The 22,423-nt window shown below is 34.2% G+C and overlaps 1 protein-coding gene across 1 annotated transcript in view; it reads right to left on the bottom strand.

Annotated features, from left to right (window-relative positions):
- LRP1B (LDL receptor related protein 1B) overlaps nucleotides 1–22,423 on the bottom strand; it is a 1,918,909-nt gene that overhangs the window by 463,922 nt on the left and 1,432,564 nt on the right. The window contains exons 38-41 of the mRNA XM_047084146.1: nucleotides 8,245–8,371; nucleotides 7,957–8,108; nucleotides 7,536–7,660; nucleotides 5,614–5,985 (exon numbers count right to left, since the gene is read on the bottom strand). Of these exons, the coding sequence (XP_046940102.1) occupies nucleotides 5,614–5,985; nucleotides 7,536–7,660; nucleotides 7,957–8,108; nucleotides 8,245–8,371 (776 nt within the window). The remainder of the gene's footprint in view (nucleotides 1–5,613; nucleotides 5,986–7,535; nucleotides 7,661–7,956; nucleotides 8,109–8,244; nucleotides 8,372–22,423) is intronic.

Here is a 22,423-nt window from a genome sequence, read left to right as displayed (position 1 = left end):
TCTAAAAATAATTTAGAGGATAATTATCTTAAATAATCCACAAATGTATCACAAATACAGTAACACAAAGTTTTAAATAAAATTAGGCTTGATTGTAAGTTTTGTGCATACCCTTTCTTATAAAACCTCCACACACAAAAAAACTATGATTTGGTTTCCCATTTCGGAGGTGAGGAAACTGACAGTATCACATAGTAAATAAACAGCAAAGTGGGATCTGAATCCCAACTTGACTGATTTCCAACTCCCAGCTATTTTGTTTCACTTCTTCCATGTGCCTTAACACTTTCAGCCACGAAAATGCTACTGGTTTTAATTGCTTTGATTTTAGGAGGCAGGAGTAGAATGGTTTGGTTGCATGTACACTTTAATATGCTTTCAGTTTCATTTACCAATGTTCTAAAAGGATCTATACTCTTAAGTCATCTTAGCCTTCAGACATGACCATTGAACTTTACTGAACATAACACAGCCAGACTTATCATCATAAAACAAAAGCCTAGTGTATGTATACCTTATAACACAAATGTTTTCCCTTCATCTACTAATAAAACCAAAACTACTTATCTTGGATATTAGTACATCAGTGTTCATTGCAGCATTTCTACAATAGTCAAAAAGTAGAAAGAAACAAGTGTCTGCAAACGAAATGAAAGGATAAACAAAATATGGTTTATATATACAATAAAAGATTATTCAGGCACAAAAAGAGGAATGAATTTGATTCATGCTGTAACATGAATGAACCTTGAAAACATTATACTAAGTGACATAAGACACATACATAAGGTAAAATATTGTGTCATTACACTAACATGAAATACCTAAAATAGGCAGATTTATAAAGAAAGAAAGCAGATCAAAGGTTACCAGGGGCTATGGGGAAAAGGAATGGGGAGTAACTTTTAAACAGAATTTTATTTGAAGTGATAAAAAGATTTTGGAAATGGTCATGATGATTGCACAATATTAAGAATCTAATTGCACTGAATTGTACAATTAAAAATAGTTGAAATGGCGAATTTTATTATATATGTATTATATATTATGCATAATATATATTACCTAATTTAAAAAATTAAAAAAGTAATGTAATACACCAAAAACTATTCAGTTGTGTACTTTTAATGGGTGAATTGTATGGTGTATAAATTGTATCTCAATAAACTTTTTAAAATTTATTTGTATTTTTATTTATTTATTTTTTTAATGTTTATTTTTGGAAGAAAGACAGCACAAGCTGGGTAGGGGCAGAGAAAGCTGAAGACACAGAATCCAAAGCAGGCTCCAGGCTCCATCAGCAGAGAGCCGATGCGGGTCTCAAACTCACCAACTGTGACATCCTGACCTAAGCTGAAGTCGGATGCTTAACTGACTGACCTGGCATGCCTAAACTTTTTTTAATGCTCCTTATATTGGCAGATCAAATCTTTCATTATTGGCACCCTCCCTAGGACTTTATCTTCATCTCACACAAATTTATGCCACATAATCCACATTCTAATCACACTAAATGATATGTGATTCCTTGTCTACCCTGTCTTTGTACTAAAGATTTTCTGAGCTTGGAGGTTCCTGGGTTGCTCAGTCAGTTAAGCGTCTGACTCTAGGTTTCGGCTCAGGTCATGATTTCACAATTAATGAGTTCAAGCCCCACATCAGGCTCCATGCTGTCAGCAAGGAGCCAGCTTGGGATTCGCTCTCTCTCCTCTCTCTGCCTCTCCCCAGCTAGCTCTCTCTCTCTCAAAATAAATAAATAACCTTTTAAAATAATAAAAATTTTCTGAACGCTTATTCTAGAAGAGTAGTTTGGAAACTTCTCATTCTGAGAACTTTTACTATCTTAAAAATTGAGGACTTGAAAGAAATTTTGTGTGATTTGCATCATATTTATTTACCATATTAGAAATTTAAACTAAAAATTTTGTCTTAAATATATATTAACCTCTTATAATTTGTAAATTTGTAAAATTTAATTTGTAAATTTCAATTCATCTTGTAAAACACAAATGAATTGACTGCATATTAATATAACTAACACCTTCTAAGAAAATACCTGTATTGTTTAATTTATTTTGTTTAAGGTTTATTTACTTATTTTGAGAAACAGAGTGTGAGAGAGAGGCAGAGAGAAAGGGACAGAAAGAATCCCAAGCAGGCTCTAGGCTCAGTGTGGAGTGCGATGTGGGGCTCAATCTCATGACTGTGAAATCATGACCTGAGCCAAAATCAAGAGTCAGATGTTTAACCAACTGAGCCCCCCAGGCACGCCTGTATTGTTTTAAATGAGAACGGAATACTGTTTTAAAATTTTACAAGTCTGTTTAGTTTCTGGATTACTAGAAGACAGCTAGGTTCACACATCGGCTTCTTTTCCTGTTAGGTTGTTTTAGTTGAAGTATGTGAAGAAAATCCAGCCTCACACAGCTATGAAGTTGGAAGAGAAAGGTGTTTTAGTAGCCTTTTCAGATAATTCTAGATATTCTTTCACACTTTACTAACACATAACAAGTGGTAGTTACTTAAAGCTTAGCTTCAGTGTGGAATCAGAAACCATACTGGTGAACTTTTCATACTCTATCATATTAAAATCCATTGGTCCATCCTACACTTTGAATGGATCATTTACCCATTCATGACTTTTTTATCATGTCATTTGAAAAATATTGGTTCCCTAAGTTAAGCATATCTGTTGACACATTTCATTGTGCAAAAAATTAGCTCAATAATACCAACACCCATATCATCAGAAAAGCCTTTAAGCACTGGGAAGTCATCAAGCTTACTGTACTCGATACAAATCCTCTGGAATTGTAACTTTTACATGAAAGCTTGATTTCTATTATTTGCAGCAGATATTGGAAGTCATTTTCCTTGTAGTGACAGACTCATTGTATTCGTTCTTTAGAAAATGTCTGCTACACACCAAGGTTTGAATAACCATAGACTATATGTTCCTCACTCTTTCAAGTAAAGCATGGTGTTCCTTAAAAGAAGCATGGACCCAAATAATCACACAAATACTTGGTTTTCTTTAGGCAGCCAATGAAGTTCAGAATGCAGCAAAAGTGTCCTATGTGTATTTCATCACATAGACTAATAAAGAGATGTGTACTGTAGGATCACGATTTAATAAAATAAAAATGTTTTACTCTCTTTAAGGATGTTCTTAAGTGAAACAGGCTTTTTTTTTTCTCTGCTATTAAGCAGCATTGAAAAATACAATGACTACTAATACAGTTTAGTGCCATTGCTTTGATTAGCACTAAGTTGTCAGCAGTTTGGCCACCACTGCTTTCACACCATCAATGCAAAGGTCAATTCTGTGGAAAGGCAATTATCTAGTATTATTATGAAAATACTATTGATCTCTTAGACTCCTCAAACACCTATCAGGAGTCCCCAGGAAACCACACTTGAGGACCACAGGTCTAGAATTATTTTTTCTTCCTCTCCTCCTCTACCTGCCCCAGTCTACTAATAGGTTTCTATTGATCTTTTAAGTTTCCTCAACTCAGGTCAGTGGCATCTTATAGTCTTCCCCAAACAGTTTTTTTTGTTTGTTTGTTTGTTTGTTTGTTTTTAATTCTCTAGTCTTTTAGTATCTTGTGGCTTCTACTGAATTTCAATGTTTATTTGCAGTCTCTTCTGAAACTGTGGCTTCTAAAGGCCTATGGGCTGGTATTCAACTTTATAACCAGAATACCTGACAAAAATTCTGAAGCATAGAAAATGAATTAATAAGTTAATTAGTATATTGTGGATACAATGCAAGCACTTTCAACTCTGAACTGTATCAGTCTAGAAGAAACGGAGGACTAGAGTAGTAGTATAATCTAAACTTCCTATACATATACTGAGTTGATAAATCTCAAATATGTCTGTATTTTATGATCAATATTGTTACAGTTGCATTATCTCCCTCCCTCTGTCTCTCTCTCTTTTTCAAACACACACACACACACACACACACACACACACCCCAAAATGGCATATTGGCACGTTCTGTAATTTACAACTGGTATGAAATTATCAATAAGTGTAGTAACCTAGAGAATAAAGAAATGATAATATATATTTATACAAGTATATGTTTGAACTAATTTGGAAAATCTGAGTAAGATTTGAATAAACAAATAGTGGCCTAGCAGAATGTTAGGCATTGCATTGTGTGGCAATGTATAATAAGTTTGACCATATTTATACTTACATTTAAATGAGTAAACATATACTAGATGTTATATTTCACTAGCTATCAGGTATATTAATATAAGTTGACTTTTCTTACAAATTAGATAGTCATAAATTAATAAAAATTATGAAATTATTGTTGAAAACAGTGTGAGACAATAAGCCTTTTCATATACGTTTGATGAAAATAGAAACTGGTATGGTCTTTTTGGCAGGAATTTGACCAGCTAAAAATTAAAATAAATACTGATTGATTCTGCAATTCTATTTCTAGGATTCTATGCTAAAGAAATACTCACATGTGTGAATAAAAATATTTATATGCACAAATGTTCATTTTGAGATTGTAGGTAATGATGAAATACCAGAAATAAATGTTTATCAGAACAAAATGATTAGTTTATATTTAGTGTAAAATAGGCACAGGCTTTCAAAAGAATTAGATACAGTCTTAAATAGGAAATAAAAACTTTTCAAGGTATATATATAAAAAATCTGAATAATGCATATAGTATCATTCAATTTTGTAATTACAAATGAGATACACATTACATGAAAAAAGTTCTGAAGACATGACTGCTGTTATGGGTAAGTAAATGGAATTGATGTTGCAGTGATAAGGCAGAAATTTAGTTTTTAAATCTATTTTACTTGAATACAATTAATTTATGCATTATTTTACAATTTAAAAAGTAATGAAAAGGATTGTCTTCAACTATAATGAAATTGGAAAAGTGAGGGATATATGAAAATCACACAGAGAGAAAAGCAAGAGGTTATATCAGGAATGTGAAGATCATCCTTGTTGAAAGTTGGATGGCAGGAAAGATGTTTCTCTAAACAATATGAATACCTATATGAATAAACAATACAAATATAAAACAATAAACTACATAAATAACAATATTTTGCTTGAATGAATATGTCCCTTAAAATATAAAAATACTTTAAAATAGTATTTATTTACTAACATTTTCTCAACACTACTATACACACACACACACACACACACACACACACAAATAATAATCTCTGATATTTGTTTGAGAAAATACAATTCACTGAATAAAATTAGGCAGATATTCCTAAAGATATAATTTCACCCAGAAGAAGAAAATAAAATTAGTATAGTTTTATACTGAAAAAAAATTTCCATGAATTTTGATATACGTACAAAAAGACACTGTCAAGGATTATATTGAAAGATCCATGATTAGAAACTAATAATCATAATATACATACTGTACATGCTAACAGTTAATTGCTTCTTTGACTTTCAGCAGATCAGATAACATAGGTGCATTATTCTTGAATATAAACTCAAAAAAATGTAATTACTACATACAATTACCATTCTAATTTCTCTGCTAATGCAAATGATACTCATTTTCACCAAAGTATTTAAAAAAATATTGTACTTACTTTCAACGATTACTTGTCTGTCTTCCCAGTTATCTTTAATAAGCTGTATATTTCCAAAGTGTGCATCGCTGTAAAAGATTCGGTTGGTACCTTTTCTTCTTTGATTATAGTCAAAAGCCAAGGCTATGACATTCTTAAAATAATGTGGATTTTCATATGGCCTTATTGGTGAATTTAAATTGGTTTCATCAGAAAGATGTATACTTTTTAATATTGTTCTCCCTGAATATAGCAAATAGCCTTCATGCCTTAGGCAAGTAACTCCATCCTCTGCTAAATATCCATGGGCACAAGTGCAAGTTCTCCGAGAATTTCCTCGATAAAGACAAAGTTGCTGGCATCCACCATTGTCCTTTTCACAAACATTGGTCCCTAAATAGGAAAAAAAAGACACACACATATACAAACATATATGTTTGGTTTTTTATTTTGTTTTCAAATGATTTTTCTTTCAGAAAAAAAATGTTTAAAGTAAGCTTCATGCGCTGCATGGAGCCCAGTGGAGGGCTTTAACTCACGATCCTGAAATCAAGACCTGAGCTAATAACAAGAGTCACTTAGGGGTGCCTGGGTGGCTCAGTCAGTTAAGTGTCCGACTTTGGCTCAGGTCATGGCCTCATGGTTCGTGCTTCCAGCCCTGCATCAGGCTCTGTGCTGACATCTCAGAGCCTGAAACCTGCTTCAGATTCTGTCTCCCTCTCTCTCTGCCCCTCCCCTGCTCACACTCTGTGTCACTCTCTCTCTCAAAGATAAATAAACATTAAAAAAAAAAAAGAGTCGCTTAACTGACTGTGCCACTCAGGCAGCCCTCTTACAGAAATATTTTTAAAAATAATGTTGAATAGTCTGTTATTTTTTATTATTATTATTCTTAATACTGGTCAGTAAAAAAGTCAAATACTATAAAATACTGACTTTTTTCACACCAGTTTAAATGTTGGATTTCTGAATTAAAAGACTGCATTCTTCTGCTCTAATTATCATCTAAATAAAAGCATTACATTTTTCTTGTAATCAGCCAGTTAAGTGTATATCTCTTTTTTGAAACTTGATGCTGAGATTGCAATAGGTTTCATGTACTGTAATCTTTGGCACAAATAACAATTTTCTCAAAACATGAACTGAGTTCCCCACAAACAGTGCACTGCTTTAAAATCTGTGTCTATGAAATATGAAAGCTATCAAAGAAATTTACAGTGCCAATGTACCTAACCTCCTAAGTATATTAAGCATAAGTTTTTACTTCAGTTTTGAGTGAAGATGTAATATACTATCACAAGATTGCTCCATACAGCTGATTTTCTTCCATGAATCCATCATCAACTATAAAATTATTATACATTCCTTTGATGTCAAGAAAATTAATTACAATTTATTTTAATGGACATTAATATGGATATTTAATGACATAAAATGGACACTTAATTGAGGTAAATTAAAAAAAAATCCAAACCACATTTATATCAGTTTCAAAAAACATATTTTAAGGGATTGATGACTTCAGAAATATTTCACACCAATAGCAAACTTCTGAAGCCATATCACTTTATATATTAAAACATAACCCAAAATACGTAGCTTTGGCAACTTTTACTCTCTAATATCCTAATTGTGCTTTGTATTTTTTTGTCGAGTATGTATATTTACCAAGATTTTCTACATTACTTAGCCCAAACCTATACTGAAGGCATGCCAGGCATATAACATGTCCATATAAATACACTGTCTAAGGCAAAACTATCTATGTATGAACTATTGTGTATTCATTTCATTAGACTACTGTATGATTTTTATAGGAAATTAGATGTTAAAAAATACAGTTTTGAGGTTTTGGATTCATATAAGAATCTCTAACTTTGATTAATATTTTTTAAAAAGGAGAGAAATAACGTAAGATATATTTATTTTACAAGAATGCTGACCTTTCTCTCTTACTCGGTTAAAGATTTTAACTTCCTTCAGGTTGACTCCAAGACCTGTTCTCATGGTTACGGCTTCTGTGGCATCATTCTTGTGGCCTCTTCTGATGGACCCGTTGGCATGTGCTCTGACAAAAAGTTGGACATACATGATCAACAATCTTTAAGTAATTCACATCAAGCCAGTTATTTAAACTGAAGATAACAGATGGCCAAGCAGAAGGGGAAAGAAACCAACTTTAGTCTGTGACATTGAAACGCTTGAGCCTGGAATACCAAGAGTGCCTGACTTTCTGTGGAAATCACATGGCTTTGTGAGATCCTTTTTGTGCCCTTGCTAGGGAATGGCTAATCCTACAAGGGTAAAGCAACTGGCACTGAAATAACATTTTGAGACTCAAATACTTATGAAAAAATAAATTACCTGTCAGACCAGTAGATGTAAGCCCCAAAGACCGCAACTGAAAACATATCCACATTGCTCCCTGACAGCACCATCTCACGATTACCTCCAGTCTCAAGGTCAATTCTTTCTATTTTGTCTGTACGAGCATCACACCAGTACAATTTGTTTTCCTAAAGATCGATTGAAAAGTAATGTTACAAGCTGTTTTGGATTAAGTGGTTTATTAAAAAAATAAGAGAACACTAAGAGTGGATTAATGCAAGTTGGCAGTTAATGCGCTTTAAATACTTAAGAAATCCAACACACCTCGTAGTCAATGGAGATACCATTTGGCCATGTTATTCCCATGCTTACAAGGATAACCTTCTCGGAGCCATCTAAGCGAGCTTTTCCAATGCAGGGCATCTGTCCCCATTCAGTCCAGAACAAATAGCTGAAATGAAATTGTTGATTTATAGTAATATGCAGATAAATACAAAAAAAACCCATATTATTAACAATAAAGCAGTGACATTCATACCAATAGAACAAAAATAATACATTTTAGAAATCAACATCCATGTGTTTATATTTGTGAAAAAGAATTTTTTTATTTTAAAAAATATTTAACGATTCATAGAAATCACAAGGATGGATTCAAAATCCCTCCAAAATACTTTGCATAGGCTACTCCCTGTCTGAAATGCTCTTCTCCAACCTGTTTGCCTCATTTGCTCTTGTTCCCATTGCAAACATCATTTCCCTCAAAAATTCTTCTGTGTTCTGATTATTTTACCCTATACTCTGCATGGATTAGAGTGAAATTTACAGTGTTATAGTTCTTATATTTCTTTACAGTGTTATTTTCATCAATGTTTTTTTGCCCTCATTGGACAATAAGCTCAATGAGGACTGTGATCTTTTCTCATTTTCATTTACTATTATACCTACAGCACTAGGAAATTAGAAAAATTTTAAAATAAAAATTAGTGGAAGATAAATATTTATTAATATATATATGAATGCACTATAATTTCAGTTCTGTCCAATTACACTGATAAATGTAACCATTCTAATTTGAATTTTGTAAGTTATCTTGTGAAGCAATCATAAAACATAGATTCATACAAAAGCAGATATTCCTATTATAGTAATCACGTAATACAAAATGGAACATGGAAGAAAATGAAATACAGAAAGAAAATCCAGAGTATGCTGAAATAAAACATGTCAAAAAACTAAATGTAGAAAAACAGAAGGCATATTATTCATGCTTTCTTTTGCTCATTCGTTCAGCATACATAATATTATATTACAATACAAAATCCATGCTTTCAGATAAACAGGATCCATTCTTTTGAAATTATGTCCACTGAAGTTTTTATTTAGCTGTCAGGAAACAGCAGTGATTAGAATTTAGAAAAATATGGCAATCATTGATTCATCCAGGCAACAATGAATGCGTATTTTGTGCATATTTGAATACGTATATATGAGTGATCATACATGAGAAAATGAGGTTGCATATAGAAAAATCAAAGATGTACATTCATATTTTGTATCCACTCAAATGTATTATTTATCCATAAAAAGATACTTAAACTACATAAAAATATATGTATTCCCTTTACGCATATTGTTTTGATTTATTTTAAAAGTTGATTTTTTTCATGGAAATGCTATATAAAATAAATGTGCTGGACTTTCACAACCAGATGAAAAAGAAGGTGTGGCTAGAATTCCAAGTATATTAATCCTGAAGAAGCTTTCGTTCATATTTATATGGTCTATAATTAGAAAGGGAAAACTTTGTACAAGAAATCCAACTAGCATTTTAATTGGTTAGCTATAGGTTGAAATAGCCATAAAAAATCTATGTTTTCATTAAAGTTAAGATTTTTAAACTTTAATGGAGATTCTCATTGTATTAAAAAATAAAATAACTGGGAGGTCAAATTTGTTGCTCCATTTAACTTTTTAAGGAAAAAGTTTTAATAATGCTCCTAAAATGACTAATCAATCACTGTGTCAAAATGGCAGGGGGCATGACACTGTGAAGGAGGCATTTTGGGAGCCAAGACAGGTGCTTATTCAGTCTGATTGTTGTCATCTATTTTAACATACTCCAGTTTATTTTTTTAATTTATTTTTTAATGTTTATTTATTTTTGAGAGACAGAGAGAGACAGAATGTGAGCAGGGGAGGGGCAGAGAGAGAGGGAGACACAGACTCCAAAATAGGCTCCAGGCTCTGAGCTGTCAGCACAGAGCCTGACGTTGGGCACCAGCTCATGAACCATGAGATCATGGGAGCCGAAGTGGAGAAGCTCACCGGACTGAGCCACCCAGGCACCCCTAACATACTCCAGAGTTTAAATATGAAAGGAAATATGTACAATATCCCTTTTATTTAATAGTAATCTGCTTTCAGATGTACTAAATGAATAATACAAATATTATTTTAAAAAATAAATAAAAATATTTTGAGTGAACAGAGCAAATCAACTCATTTAACAAATTTTGCTCTGCTTCTCACAGCTATGGAAACTGTGGCTCAGGAAGTCAATCATCCAGTCACACAGCTGGTAAGAAAGGGTCAAAGCCAGGAATTTCACTCAGGCTTTACTAACCCACGCCTGTGGTGTATTCTCTATGTTGTCTCACAAAATATAAATATAATACAATAACATAATAATCTCATATAAAATGCTACTTTTCCTTAGGTATAAGGAATTAGAACAAAGATCTTCATATTTAAAAAACACAGAACAAGCCATGAAAAAAGCCCTAGTATCAAGAAACCAGTCTCTCATTCTTTTTTTCTCTAGTAGTCCCTTTGCATTTTAAATCTGTATTACTTCCATGCAGGAGGCCTGGATGAATAACAATAAAATTAAGAACTAGAATTACTCAAAATAAAACTATTGTGAGTACAGATTTTACTCAAATTTTCAGTAGTGATTAGGTAAATTACCATTATATATGAAGCCAAATCTGACTACAGGAACCACTTTTATGGCTAAACAATTTATCAACTTAATAAAACTAAAAGATTCTATACCTGCTTAAGTTAAGCGACATTTTATGAATTTCAGGAAAAGAGTAATTTATTTTCTCCTTAAACCAAAATTAAAAATAACAAATTGAATAGAATTAGCACCGTGAGAACCTTCAGGGATTATAACTAAATGTAGAGAAAGAACACTAAGCTTATGAAACTGCAGGGAGAAACTTATGAATAATTTAAGATAGTAATTTACATAGATGTACTTGAGATATCTTTAACGAACATAGATTCTTTGTATCTAAGTGTGATTTTTTCATGAAGGGAATAAATGAAAATCCTTATCACTGGTTTTGAGACCCCACGGAAATTAAGATTCAGTGGCAGCATTACAGACCGATGTCCCCATTTGAGTTCAAAATTTGCTGTAGTGAAATGTTTGTTGAACTGTATGATATAATGAAGGAAACTGCCTTTAGATCCCTAGCTTGGTTAATCTAGCACTTAAGATACTTCTCAATTTTATCCCAGATCTAGAAATTTTCAGAATTCTCAAAATCAAATGTTATGTTATATAATTGAAGTTTCTCTGGATGATAATTTGTCTTAAACTGTAAATTCCCATACTTACAGGGGCTTGCAGTTACAGATTTAAAATAAAAAAAAAATTACAAATGGGACATTCAAAAGTGGTTTGAAGGATTATAAGAATACTGTCAGAAATCATCTTAACACAAATATCCTTATTGTCTTATGAGACACAGTTCTTGGCAGGAAAATGTGCAATGAATGCATACTATGTTCAAGTAGTAATTCCAATTAATTATTGACATTTGAAAAATAGGCAAAAGATTTAGGAGCACTGGAATTCCCAAAGGCTTAGGATACACTTATAGTCTTCGAAAGTTTACTGAATTGACCATATAACCAGCGTACTGATGTCAGAATTACTTTACATGCAGGTATACTTATCAAGGAAAGCAAATCTTTTTCTATCACAATTAAAGTTGAAAATATACAAAATATTATAAATGCCAATTTCGAATAAATATTTTTTGAGAAATAAAAGTAACACGAAAACAAAGCTTTGGCTTTGCTGGGGAAGGGTAAAAAGTGTGAGGTGGAAAAAGAATACTGAATAAGTCTAAATTATCATAAAAGGAATAGTATTAAGGGTGATTCTTTTAGATATATGAACAATAGTGAAAAGAAACTAATTTGAATCAATCATTTTCTTTGGGTTTAAGATTCTTAATTTGACTGCTAAACTATTTCCTCTGAACACAGATCTGGGCTGCAATTTTTACAATGAACTCACCATTTTTTCCCATTCTTACGTCCTTCTAGGACAGCATGATTTATATACTTTATCACGTATGCTAAACAAAGATGAGATAACCAAAAATGTCCGTGCAGGCACAAAAATAAAGATCATATAATTCTTTTATAGGCAGTTGCCTTGGTTGAGAAGATTCCTCTGCCACACCAATGGGCAATAGCGAGATACTATATCAGCAAAAAATACAAAAAAACAAACAAACCTACAAATTAACAATAACAGCTAGCCTTTGTGTGAGCATGAGCTTTTGACAAACTGCTTGTAATTTTCAATGTCTTAGCAGTTTCATTAGAATTAGTTAAAACTCATACTAATCGAGTACTTCATAGGGCAACACGTCAATGTCTCAATCTTTAAGGCACATGTAAATAACATACTATAAAAATTTGAATACATTTCACGAATACATGAAATGGCATCCTGCATCCCCTCTGAGAGATATACGCTGTAATGAAGAACCTTCTCTATTCCCGTGAGTGCTTCTTTGCATTTCCTTTTCCTTCATTTATGTGCAATTTTGTTTTGAGAAAGCATTACATGGCAATCCCAAATCACTTTTCAAGTCCTGAATGTGTTACTTTTGCTTAGAGGTTCCTATAACATAAAAAGAACTCAAGCACAGATAGAGGAACACTCTGTTAAAAGGAAGAGTCTAGAGACAGTATAACCTTGAACACTGCTTTCCTTCTTCTTTTTATTTTATTTATTTATTTATTTTTGTCTGTGGTCTGGTGGATGATTCTCAAATGTATTCTTTCAGTGCAGTCACGTACTCATTCAACCAATATTAATGTTGTTATGTAATGCTAACAGTTGTTGCTATAAAATGAACTGGACTCAGTGACCCTCATGAAACTCACCATTTAATGGCAGAGGCAAATGGGTAAAGATTTGCCTTAAGAAAAATGCCAAAAGAAATACTTAAAACTTGCTAGGTGTAAGTCTCTAAGTCGTAAAAGTATAGGCTTCAACACTGAAAATACTGAAGTGCGATGGTGAGAGAAGTTGTCATTTCTATAAGTAACTTCAGAAATTAACTTTTCTTTTGAGCCAAAATAAAGATACGGGCCATCTGGGTCATTCTCTTTCTCTATTTAAGTCTAAAACAATATTTACCATTTATTCTACAGGCCTGGTTCTGGTTTCTATTATCCTTAAGTTCTATATCAGATTCCTTCTTGATTCACTACTCTGCAATATTGAATGACACAATTGTTATGTGTAAGTCCAGTCAATACTGGAGAAATATGAGGAAAAATTCTTCACATAGAAAAATGTATTTGGCATCTGTAATGATACAGCATATTCTGTTTATAGCCTGCACTATATTTAGTCCCTTATTTTATTTATACCCTGCCTCATTGCACACCCTCTCATTTTAACAAATATATACATATACACATACATGTCTATGTACATATATGATATTGGTTTGCTATTTACATGTTCATAGTGTTTTTCCTGAGTAAATGGCCTATATTTTATTCATTTATAGTATCTCTAATATGTAATATTTGATGTTTACCCTTTATGTATTTTCCTATGAAATATTTAATACCTTGACTCCTAGAGCCTAGACTACTAGTACTCATGTGCTGATTCTTAAAACATTACACAGAAATTTCTGATTTGTTTCATGACCTCCGATCTGTCTTATCAGTCATATCCAACCCACCCTGGGTATTCCACATTGAAAGAAGCAGAGACAATTTCTACAGATGGATAGAGAAATCAATCTTGCAAACTTCTTTTTTACCCTTTACCACAGTTTTATTGGTCAGATCCCTTTAAAAATCAAGGTAAAGTCATGCACTTGTGTGTGGCTATTTCTGGTTTCCATTGAACATGGCTTTGGTGGTCCAGACCAAAAGTTCCCTCTTGTACTAGGAGGTGGCATGACCTTTCTCCACACTCTTTCTCCTCCACCAACCCAAGAGCTACAAGGATAGCCCAGGGCACCTTGATCACTTCCAGTCCTTCTTCCCTCCTTTTAGCAAGAGGAATAAGATCCAAGATTCATGTTTAGACGTTAAGGAATAAAGATAAAGCATATGGTAAAAGATTAGGTGAGCAAAACCTAAGTTTGAAACAAGGGTGTTAAGGGGCGCCTGGGTGGCTCAGTCGGTTAAGCCTCCGACTTCAGCTCAGGTCACGATCTCACGGTCCATGAGTTCGAGCCCCGCGTCGGGCTCTGGGCTAATGGCTCAGAGCCTGGAGCCTGCTTCCGATTCTGTGTCTCCCTCTCTCTCTGCCCCTCCCCCGTTCATGTTCTGTCTCTGTCTCAAAAATAAATAAACGTTAAAAAAAAATGAAACAAGGGTGTTTGCAGAATATTTGAGAAAATTCCTAGTAAAAAAATACCGTGACACTTTTCTTTCATTTGTCATTATAATTTGTCTATATGCCTCTCTTATATACCTGTAAAGAAAGCTGGCTATAATTTGGGGTATAACTGTTTCCAAGTTATTTGACCATCATTGTATCTTAATCTTATATACTAACACCCTGGTTGCACCAGTATTTCAATTGCAAATTAAACTTAATTCTACTTCATTTTTATAAGTGTCATCTTGCCTTAAGATAAAAGCATACTCTGGGATATGGTGTTAAAGTATGCGATACACTTGGTATCTCAACAGATGTTAAACTATTGTTAAGCTATGGTGTCTAAAGAAAACAAAATCAGAGTATTTGTGTTTCACTTAGATGTAATATACTACAAGAAGTTAACTTTTTTGGTATCATGTGGTGACATACTGTGGCTTCTACTGTAGAAAGTGTTTTTCACATAAAATATATATATTGTATTTCAATTTTTTAAATGGAAGTGATGCCTTACCAAAAAATCAATAGAAGGTAGAAACTAATTTTTCAAGCTGAAGTAAATTCATACATGCTTTCTACTTTGTATTTGGTTACATTTAAAAAAAAAAACTTCAAGTATCCATTGTTCAAAACAGGCTTCATGCCCACTTTTCAAGGCACAGTTATATCTTGGATTCAGCTAATTTACTCCATTATGGTTTACCTTTTCCCCTGGTAATACCACCTACCATGCTTTAACTACAAACAGAATATAAAAATGCTGTACTTTATTCATATGATAAAATTTTGACACTTAAATGTCTATGTAATATTACCTAGAAACCAATGTTTGGATAACTTTTACATGGACTGGTCACTTTTAAGCCTTTTTTTCTTTTCTGAACTCAAGTCAGTAAAATGTGGATAATGTATAGGAGAAACTAATATTTCCAAGTATAATAAACATTTCCCGAAAATGTTTATTTAAAAGTTGTATCAATTCTTAATTATAAATCCTGACAAATATCTATCCATGTGACTTAAAAATGTTTTTAAGAAGAAGTGAAGGTATGGAGGTAAATAATATTTAAATGAATACCACATATGTCAAAGATTTCTTGTTTTGTGAAATAAAATGTAAATCTTGTTCTGGGGGCTCAAAATTAGGAAATCCAAAAATATTTAATGAGCTCCTCCAGCCGAATCAGTGCTGAGCTTAAAGTTGCAAGAGAAAGATATGGAAAATCTAAGAGACATCTGGAGAGAAGATATGACAGAAGTTAGTGACAGAAAGAAATAGGTGATGAAAGACAAGCCTGGGTGGCTCAGTCAGTTGAGGGTCCGACTTCGGCTCAGGTCATGATCTCAGGGTTCATGGGTTTGAGTCCTGCATCAGGCTTTGTGCTGACAGCTTGGAGCCTGGAGCCTGTTTTGGATTCTGTGTCTCCCCTCTCTCTCTCTCTGCCCTCCCCCACTTGTGCTCTGTCTCTCTGTCTCTCAAAAATAAACAAACACTAAAAAAGTTAAAAAAAAAAAAAGAAAGAAATAGGTGATGAAAAACTACAGAAAGTCTAAAGTAAATTTCAACCTTGTCAGAGCAAAAAGACATGCCATAGTTAGGAAACAAAGTCACTAGACTAGAGGTAGGAGGATATGTAAATTTCTATAACAGTGGCCATTCAAATAAAGATTTTCTAAAGGAAAATGGAAACATAAGTGAAGGGATGAAGATGAGATTTTGGATGCAATGCAGTAATTAAAGTAAAAAAAAACATGACAATACATGGTAAAGGGAAAATATAGCAAGAGAGAGAATGGCATACAAAGACATATAAGGAGAGAGATATGCAAAGGACGTATATGGAATAGGTTAGATACAGCAAGAAAACTCAGACTTAGAGAAAGTAACAGAGAAAATAAAGTCTTGAGTGGATAATCAATGGAGAAATATATCAAACAGAAGGCAAATGGTGTGAAATCTGGAAAAAATCTGAATTTGGCTATGGATAAATTTTAACAATTCTGGAAAGAAGAGAACTTCTTTATTCTAAGTTAAGAAGTAACATGCAGAGAAAAATAAGTTGCTGTGTTTTTTGTTTTTGTTTTTTTTTCTTTTTTGCAGGGCAGTGGGGGAGTCAAATAGCAGAGATCTGATGCTATTTGGAAGAAATGGGAAAGGTTTCATTGAAAGGACTAGTTAAAGATGATAGAATAGAAGAGTTACTGCATGAGATACCAGAGGAAATAAATGCCATTAAAGTGAAGAAGATTTAAGTAAGAAAGACAACTTTCTCTGAGGTTGTACTCACTTATTTCAAAACATTTACAGCATGAATTCACACATCCTATTTTCTTGTACCACCACATAATCACTATCACAATCAACCACCAAATTTATTTAATTGTTTTACTACTCACTGAAAACTCTGCCATCTTCTCCCTCCACTGCTGGCATTCTTAGGGACTTTATGACTCATGTTGATGACCTTGTGAACATCTCAGTTCATGGTTCACCTCATCTGTTCCAAGGACTTCCACCTCTCCTTTGCCTCTGCCTTACATAAGCAAGGCCACACGCTAATTTTAAGTAACACATGAGACAGCTCCATTTCCAATTTTACCAATTCTAAAATCATCTCTTAATTTGTTGAGTTGTCTTGGTCATTAATGTCCTAACTCCTTACTCTGACCTTAATCTGCTGCTTTTGGTTTCCTTGATTGCATCACTAACTTCTAGACCTCAGCTCCTGACTGGCAACCAAAGGTTATTCCATTACAATTCAACTTTGAGTCTGTCATCTCATGCTCCCTTTTTGACTCATTTTTTTCCTTTTTTTTTTCCCCTCGCTACTTCGAAACTGCTGAATGTTATTATTCAAGGTCAGAGAAACATACTGATTAGATTCTAGAAATCCATCCCAGCTAAACTCATGTTGCTTTAAATCCTTTTGTTCATATTCTATTCAGCACAAGTTTCAGCAAAACTTACCTATTCATTTAAAGCTGCTAACCTTACTCATACTATCATTTATGACTTTCTTCAATTTCAGTAATTGAATTGCTAAAATATATTCTACTGCCATATCCTATCTTTTCATTCCATCTCCAAAACAAGAAGGGGGAGAGAAATTCTCCTAATTCAATGTTCCCACTTAAATTTACCTCATCTCATCCTTTTAGTAACCAAAAAGGACATAGGTATTTGAGATTAAGATATTTCAAAAGATCTCAAAGGTAGGAAACATCTAACCTGTGGTTCCCAACTGTAGTATACACTTGGTACTACACCTAGACACTCTCAGATCTTGTTTCCTAGTTCTATGCACTCCAGTGCACGGTTTCTGTGTCTTTTGCCTCTTACAGTTCTTACAGGCACTTTTCTTAAGAGGACCTGTCCTCTTAAGCCACAACTCTTCTTTCACAAGTAGTGCTGAGAGTTAGAAATCTTGGGAGTGTATGTCTCCCAAGGGTTGCCCCTTTCCAATGCTTGGGTGGGAGTTTGAAAGTAAAGTTCCCTTGCTTTGAAGTAAATTTTATACTCCAGAGATCCACAAGTTATCAGGCTGAGACCCAGACTTTTGCTCACAGTTGAATCTTTGTTTGTCTTTCCCCTTTCCTACTCTGCTTCTCTCTTACTTCCTGAACTGAATTCTCATTCCAGGATCTGTTTCTTGAATACCTGATGTAAGATGTAAATTTTGTACATCTGCTTTCTGGTTCCCTATTCTTCTTGTTCCACCCTATTACTTCTTCCTTGTCTAAGTTCCAACTACACTCTCTGGAATTTGCCTTCCTGTCAGTTTCTTCCCCTCTGCCTATGAACTTGGAGAGTACCCCCTCACTCCTATACTAAAGAGAACTTCCTCTATACTCTACTGTCTTCTCAACATTTCTGTTTTTCCTACTTTCCCTTCATTGCCCAAATTTCTGTCACTGGAGACTAAATATGCTAGCTCTACTTTCTAATTATCTGTCACTTACTTGTTCTTTATATTTGGCCTCTGTCTTTAGCAATTTCTGGAAATTGATAAAAATTAATAATGTCATCTCCATCATCAATTGCACATTCTGTTCTCTGCTTTAATCCCTCCTAAATTCTTTACCGCGGGCACACTGTTCTTCCTGGAGTGGTCTTCCCTTGACTTTCATGATACAGTAATTTTCTGAGGACTTGAAATGGTTATTTTTCCCTCTTTTGCCTTATTGCTGGCTTTCTTTTCCACTCTTTTAATCACTTTATCCCCTAACAATAAACATTCTCTCTCTCTCTCTCTCTCTCTCTCTCTCTCTTTTTTTTTTTTTTTGTCTTTAGACTTCTTTTTTTCTGTACTCTTTCTTGGGTAATCTCATCCATCACCATGGTTTATTGCAGAGTCTAAACTGTTGAAATAAAACAAAGTAACTTTATATTTATGCAACTCCTGATTCCATTTATGCTCTACTGAAAATCTCTTCTCCAGAATATGCTATCTCAGGAAGAATCCAGGACTTCCAAGACTATTTTAGTTAAAAGAACAAATAATATTAAGATTTTTTTTTCTGGTACAAAAGATGGGATCTTTCTGAATCCAATCTTTTATTTCATATGTATTTTAAAGTTTTCTTCCCTCTCACCAACTTTGATTGGACTCCTGCTGGGCTGAAGACTTGCAGTGAGAAAGTGCCTTATTTTTTTTTCTTTTCTTTCCATTTGCTTCTCTTTTCTCTTTCTTTTAGTCTCCCCTTTACATATTTGCCTCCAGCTTTCTCAATCACTTGGCTTGAGGGTGAAGAAAAAAACCCCTCCCCCATAACAATCTGTCTCAGATGGTAACTATTTCTAAGAATTCCCCAGTTTAAAGAATGCTACAACTTCAATAAACTCATCCCACTTCTATCATTGCTTATGTGACTTATTTGGGATCAGGGAGAAGGCTTAGGACAGAGGGTCTAGGACTATTTTAGATTCCACTTGGTAAACTGGAAAAAAATGTCTTCATGGTAATTCCCTTAATATGTGGGGAATTCTGTTGCCGATTTTACGGCCCCAATTTATCCCAGCTGAATCATGGCTCTTCCCTATGTAGCTATACACTTGCCAATGGCCTTTGCTTTGCCACTACCAATTCTTTGCTTATTCTATTTCTTCATATAATATAATCTTAGCCCATCTCAGAAACCTCTCTCCTTGGGGTGCCTGGGTGTCTCAGTCGGTAGAGTGACCGACTTCGGCTCAGGTTACGATCTCACAGCTCATGGGTTCGAGTCCCGCATCGGTCTCTGTGCTGACAGCTCAGAGCCTGGAGCCTGCTTCTGATTCTGTGTCTCCCTCTCTCTTTGCCCCTAACCCACTCTCATTCTGTCTCTGTCTCTCTCAAAAGTAAATAAACATTTAAAAAAATTAAAAAAAAAAGAAACCTCTCTCCTTCAAGTCATCTACTACCCTCACTTGGATTACTTACTCTCATTATGCGTGATCTCTTTTTTCTTAAAATTCAATGTAACTTTAAAATGGTCTCATGGAAGTTATGTCAACATGAGATTTAGATACGATATTTAGGCTTGAGTCACATTGATCTAGTCTTTTTATGCCTGCAAATGACTTTCACTTTACAATATGAGACTATTATTGTAAATTAAATTTTGTATTTGTTTAGACTGTAAGTTTAAACAGAAAACTCAGTTGTGAACAGAAGCAGCCTCTTAATTATACTATCATACTTCATGGCGCCCACCAGCGTCTTTCACATAGTAAGCAGCCCTATTTTGTCAAAATGTACTGAATTGAAGGCTGAAGATGTGATGGAGATGCACTGACATGACCTCGCACACAGCGTGTGCTGCACTCGGTAAATGTGTGTGTGTGTTTTTTTTTTTTTTTAATAAACTGACAGAAAGTAGAGTATATGTGGGTTCCTTTGCGTGATGATCTCAATCACCCTAGAGAGAATTAGGTATATTTATATGCTAAGATGGCTATGGAGATACAAAAATATACTTAAGGAAAAGAAGACCTAGAATAACAACTTGAGGGTGTATACTAGGTTTCAAGTAGCAGATTGGCAAGTAGCAGCAGCAAGAGGCCTGCTAAACTGAACTGCATGAATCTATAATAGGCCAGGCACAAGGAAGTCGCTATCATACAAATGAAGTGTTCAGCTTATTACAAATACAAAGGGAAGAAATTCTTTATTAGAAACCAACTCATTTCCTATGTATCTATGGGATTTCATAACACTCAAATTATATTTTTTCTTGCCATTAGAATACTTATTCGCAATATAGCAAGTGATCAAGTTTTCTCTATAGAGGCTATAATGATTCATTGTTTGATTATAAATTAGAACTTAAAAATATATTTTTAAAATACTTTAATAGAGTACATTTTTATTTTCAAGTTTATGAGGGTGCTGTGGACACGATCAATTGAGTCAAGTTGTCTTATTCTTGGAATTAAACAAGATCACACCTTCCCTTCCTAGTCTTAATATGCAATGGCCTTTGTCCATGGGCACGTGGTGGTAGGCAATAGACTCAACAGCAGAAGAAGTCAGATCCAGCTCAATTATTTTGTAAGCTTCCTTTCCTAATTTTTTTCCCAGCATTTTCTCATTATTGTTTACTCTTTCACTTATAGTTCTAACCTTTAAATTTTCAATACAATTTTATCCTGAAACTGTTAGAACTGCTTTTTTATATGTTTGATATTTTTGGTTATTAATTTCTGTAATGCCTGCCACTATAATGTATATGTGTAACATGTAGCACACACAAATGCATATCCATACAATGTAGCATAATTTTTGGAGATTAGAAAAACCTAACTCCCACATATCAGCTTGATAACAGAATAGTATTTAAAATAGCTGACTCAGGGGCGCCTGGGTGGTGCAGTCGGTTAAGCGTCCGACTTCAGCCAGGTCACGATCTCGCGGTCCGTGAGTTCGAGCCCCGCGTCGGGCTCTGGGCTGATGGCTCAGAGCCTGGAGCCTGTTTCCGATTCTGTGTCTCCCTCTCTCTCTGCCCCTCCCCCGTTCATGCTCTGTCTCTCTCTGTCCCGAAAATAAATAAACGTTGAAAAAAAAAATTAAAAAGAAAATAAAATAGCTGACTCAGTTTCCTTATCTGTTAAGTGGAGGAAATAATAACACTGTAGGTTTGTTGTCAGCTTTTAATAGATGTGACATCTATTTACATTCCAGAAGGATAATTCAGCTACTACATGAAGAACAGACTGTAGGAGTACAAGGGAATAAGATGGTAAACCACAATCGAGAAATGTTGGCAAAGGTGACAATGGCTCAGGTTATAGTGTAACAATGGAAATTATGAGAAGTATATAAAATATGAATGCATTTAGAAGCCAAAGGCAATAGAATTCCTAGTATATTAGATACAGGGCATATGAGAGAGACACCAAAGATCATACCAAGTGTTTTGACCTAAGCAACTAAAATAATAGGATTGGCATTAACTAATGTAGAACTCACAATTGTAGAGAAAGATTCAGTTTAGTTTTGAGCCTGTTAAGGATAAGATTTCTGGTAGATCGTCTTTTAGTTAGTAAACCCTTATAAATTTAAAAGCTGAAAACAATAACAATTTAATTACTTCTGCATCTGCAACTTGATCAGAGCTCAGCAGGAATAACTCACCCCTTATTCACACTGACGGGTGGTGACACCAAGGCTGAGGTAACCTAAGAGCTAGGGACTGGGATCATTTAGGTTCACTCACTCAACATGTCCAGCAGTTGGTGCTGGCTGTCAGCTTGGACCTTAGCTAGAGTTATTGGTAGGAACTACACTGGCCCCTCCAAGGGGTTGCTTGGCTTGCTCACAGCAGAGTGGCTGGCCTCTAAGAGCTTCCCAAGAGAACTAC

The sequence above is a fragment of the Lynx rufus genome, unplaced genomic scaffold (genome assembly GCF_022079265.1).
Source record: "Lynx rufus isolate CCGP_SWC_20201006 ecotype Redwood Valley unplaced genomic scaffold, mLynRuf1.p SCAF_2, whole genome shotgun sequence".
NCBI lineage: Eukaryota > Metazoa > Chordata > Mammalia > Carnivora > Felidae > Lynx > Lynx rufus.
The sequence above is the reverse complement of the archived record's forward strand: the minus strand, read 5'-3'. Positions and strand labels throughout refer to the sequence as shown.